The sequence below is a fragment of the Onychomys torridus genome, chromosome 4 (assembly GCF_903995425.1).
Source record: "Onychomys torridus chromosome 4, mOncTor1.1, whole genome shotgun sequence".
Taxonomy (NCBI): Eukaryota; Metazoa; Chordata; class Mammalia; order Rodentia; family Cricetidae; genus Onychomys; species Onychomys torridus.
The window spans coordinates 63,680,047-63,684,360 of record NC_050446.1 but is presented as its reverse complement, the minus strand read 5'-3'; the positions used below and the strand labels follow the sequence as shown (position 1 = coordinate 63,684,360).

The following is a 4,314-nucleotide window of genomic DNA, read 5'->3' as shown; positions in this document are numbered from 1 at the left end:
ACTGTTTCCTTCTCAGTGAAGTTTTTGTTGCATATTTCAGTCTTTTATTCTTGAGTATATATATAAACAGTTTTTCTTTACTTTACCTGCCTTTCAGAAGCATAGTATTAAAAAAATATAAAGAAAACCCACACATATATTTGATGTAGTGAAATACAGAAATTTTTTAAAACTACAAATGATTTGTACACAGCACTTACTAAAATAAATATTATAATAAATAGTTATTTGAGGCTTATCTCACATTACACCTGATTTGAAGAAAAGAGAATATCAACTTATATGTTTATATTAAATATGTATGCATATAAGAGAATTATCTATTTAATTAAACTGAAACTCTACCTCTCAGGTATTTTTTTGCACTTGATTTTACATCTTTGTTCCTGATGCTGTAAATCAGTGGGTTGAGCATGGGGATCACAAGAGTATAAAACAATGAGGTTATTTTGTCTTGATCCAGGGAATAAGCGGAACTTGGTCTGAAGTACATAAAGAGCATTGTTCCCTGGAAAATTGCAACAGCAGTTAGATGGGAGGTGCATGTGGAGAAAGCTTTGAATCTTCCCTCAGCAGAGCGGATCTTCATGACTGATGAGATGATGTAACAGTAGGAGACAAGGACTCCTGAGATGGTGCTCAGTTCAATAAACCCAAATAAGGTGAATATGACAAGTTCATTGACCTCTGTATCTGAGCAAGATAGTAATAGGAGAGGAGGAACATCACAGAAGAAATGGTTGATCTCACTGGACCCACAGAAACACAAGCGAAATGTCAATGTTGTATGTGTCAAAGCATCTACCATTCCAACCAGATAAACCACAGCCAGGAGCTGATAGCACACCATTCTGGACATGTCTACTGCATATAGCAAGGGGTTGCTGATGGCCTTGTACCGATCAAAAGCCATCACTGCCAGCAGCACACACTCAGCATCTGTAAAAATGCAGAAGATGAAGAATTGCAGAGAACAGCCAACAAATGGAATTGAATTGCTCTTGACCACAAGGTCCACCAGCATCTTTGGTCCAACTGCAGTGGAATAGCAGAGGTCTGAGAAAGAGAGGTGGCTGAGGAAGAAGTACATTGGTGTGTGAAGCTGGGGGTCCATTCTGATCAATGTGATCATTCCAAGATTTTCAGCAAGAATAATTAGATAAACAATTAGAAAAGTAGTAAATAAAATCACCTTGATTACAGGGTTATTGGTAATGCCCAAAAGAAGAAACTCAGTGGTCGAACAATTCCCAACTTCCATTCTTCTTTGTTTTGTAAACTGTTTAGAAATAATCAAAGGGATAAGTTAGGGATTGTTTTATGTACAAATATATATATTCAGAAAGATTCCCCTGCCTCTGCCTCCCGCATGCTGAGATTAAAGGTATGTACCACCACCACTATACAGTTTGATATTTTTTCTTTTCTTTTCTTTTCTTTCTTTCTTTTTCTTTCTTTCTTTTTTTTTTTTTTGAAACAGAATTTTTCTGTGTAGTTTTGGCGTCTGTCCTGGATCTCGCTCTATAAACCAGGCTGGCCTCAAACACACAGAAATCTGCCTACCTCTGTCTCCTGAGTGCTGAGATTAAAGGCATGCACCACCATCTCCTGGCTTGATATTTTTTCGTTAAATTGTTTTTTTTTTCTTTTATACTCAGTAAACAGCAAAGGAAAATATTATGCTTAAAGAGAAATTTTTATACAAGTCTAGTGTAAGATGTTCATTCATACACTGTTTATAGTAAGTGATTTATCTTGATGATTTTTACCCACTCTTAGGCAGTATATTTGAATGAATTACATATTGACCCCGTATTCAAAGTGATATAAAATATAACAAAAGAGGATACATCAGAAGATATAAGGCAGCAAAATCCATTTGTTTAATAAAAAGAACACACCTATTGCAGTACGAAATGCATTTGGGTTTAACACTGTTAACATTATTAATGTGGCTGCATATTCGTTGATAAATGGGAATTATTCTGATGATAATTTAGTGTCGAGGTTTTACTGAATAATCAATTATACTTTGAAGACATCTTCTACCACATGCCTTTACTGCTTTGTCAGGATTTTTCTAATCCCTTTGATAAACTTACCAGGTTTCAATTGATAAATGATAAAACAATTGGAAAGTGAGACAACATGACATTAAAGAACATTAAATAGCGGATTTTACTAGTTCTTAGCTTAGAATGGTTGTTAAAATGGAAATGGAAAGAATCGATAACATTTCTGAAGTTACAGGTGTCTAGCTCTCTCCTTTATGTTTGCACTTATATGTATGTCACCAGACACCTATGAGCCTGCCTTTCTTTGGATATGTAAATATTGGGATGCAGATGGAAATGTGATTCTTTCTTTTTTTGCACTTCAATATTGGAATTAATATTTAATTAAATTTAAATTGTTAATTGTATTATTTACTGAAACACAATTTAAATTACATGTACGTTATTACTATAGATTATTTGCAACATGATTTACTGATGGCTTCAGAATAAATATGAAAAAATAAATTTTCTTTAAAGTGTTTATACAAATAACAAGTGAAGTCATTCAAACTCTCATAGTACTAACAAGAAAATATCATTGCCCATTAGATTATATATTAAGTTTAACTGCATGAGTTGCTCACTTACACATCATTCAAAAACAATTTCTCAGTATTTTAATGAAAGCTACTTTATTTAAACATAAATAAATGATTACTAAATAAATTAGAAAGAAAGAAATGAAGAAATGAGGAAAGAAACTAGCATACCTGAGATGAGTCTTTCTGTTCTTAGCAGGGACACATGGTCTATATGTAGATGACATTTTACTTTCAGAGGCTACTGGGACCTAAATACAATAAACCTCTTCCTTTGATACACTATTTAATTCATCAATGGTTAATTAGTTTCTTTAATCATCCTTTTCTCCAGAGATACTATGGCAGCTCCAGCAAAAGTTGAAATTATAAATTTTTACATGTACTTTATGAGCTAATTAGCACCATTGATATCCCTATTTCAGGTCAAATAAAGGTTACACAAGCAAAAAAATCTTTTGGGCAAACACAAGAAATGTACATTTTCAAAATTATCTGTACTGTAATGTTTTTCTGGGTATTATAATAATAATCCACAGAGAGAAAATACAGTACATGTATTCATATCTACATTAAATCCAACTTTTACATTACTATATTGAAGTAGACAAATATTATATGTATCCAAATAATATGCTAACTCCATTTCATTCTTCTATTTGGGTATTCCAGTAACAAGGATAGTTACTAGGTTTAAGATATAGGTAAATAATTGTGTCACTAAAATTTTCAACCCAGTCATCAGTGCTACAGTATTCCGATAGTGCTTCCCATAAGACAGTGGTAAAGATAGAATGAAATAATTTTGAGATATTGTAACTGGAGAACTGATGAGGATTGTATTTGAACATTAAGGTTGTAAAACAAGAACATTAAGTCATACATAAGTCTAGCCATTTTCTCAAGCTTCTGTTTCAGTCTTAAATATTTTCAAATAACTCCACACAATGCAATATCAAACCCACAAATTCAGGGAGATAATGCTTACAATTGGATCAGTTTGTACTAGACTTTCATGAGACAAGATAAATTGTATTTTATCAAAACATATAAGACATGCCATGAGAAAAATATAGAAAGAACTTGAAAAGATTAGCTTCAATCTGAAGAAACACAGCATGCTATTATGACAAAAATGTATCTGGAATATACAAAGAACACATAAATTCAATTTAAAATAGACAATGGAGCTCATTCTTTATTTTTTTTAATTTTCTTAATTGAAAAATAGATTCTTCTCTCATACAATACATCCCAACCACAGGTTCCCTTCCCTCTACTCCACCAGCTGATTCTACCTCCTCTCTCTCCATAGATCCACCCCGCCTCTGTTTGCTCTTCAGAAAAGAGCAGGCCTCCAAAATCTGACAGCAAAATAGGACAAAACAAGCTACAGTCGGACAGAATGAAGAACCGTATGGTTTTGTTCATCAGTTTGTAGCACTTTCGTTTCTTTCTACTTAGTTCATACACACCTGACTTAAACATATGCATTCATATGATCCTCAAAATAGTATTTAATCATTAAACAAGAAAAAGACAGGGTAATTCATGGGAATTTACATACTTTAATTACAGGCAGTTCAGTTTCTTTCTTGCTTGCTAATGTTATGTTTCTTATGAGGCTTTCTGCCATGTTGTTGATTGGCTTGGTATGAGTTATTAATACAAAGACTATACACTTCTTTCAAGGGTGATCCTTGTATGTCCCTCTTAGT

At 33.1% G+C, this 4,314-nt stretch overlaps 1 protein-coding gene across 1 annotated transcript; it reads right to left on the bottom strand.

Moving 5' to 3' along the window:
• Positions 1 to 328: 328 nt before the first annotated feature.
• Positions 329 to 1,276, bottom strand: LOC118582834 (olfactory receptor 5W2-like). Its single transcript, XM_036185949.1, has one exon. The coding sequence runs from the start codon at positions 1,259 to 1,261 to the stop codon at positions 329 to 331; it is 933 nt and encodes a 310-aa protein (XP_036041842.1). The 5' UTR covers positions 1,262 to 1,276.
• Between the last annotated feature and the right edge of the window lie 3,038 nt (positions 1,277 to 4,314).

Excerpts from the sequence above, each read along its gene's own strand:
- LOC118582834 (XM_036185949.1), bottom strand. The coding sequence starts at position 1,261 with ATGGAAGTTGGGAATTGTTCGACCACTGAGTTTCTTCTTTTGGGCATT.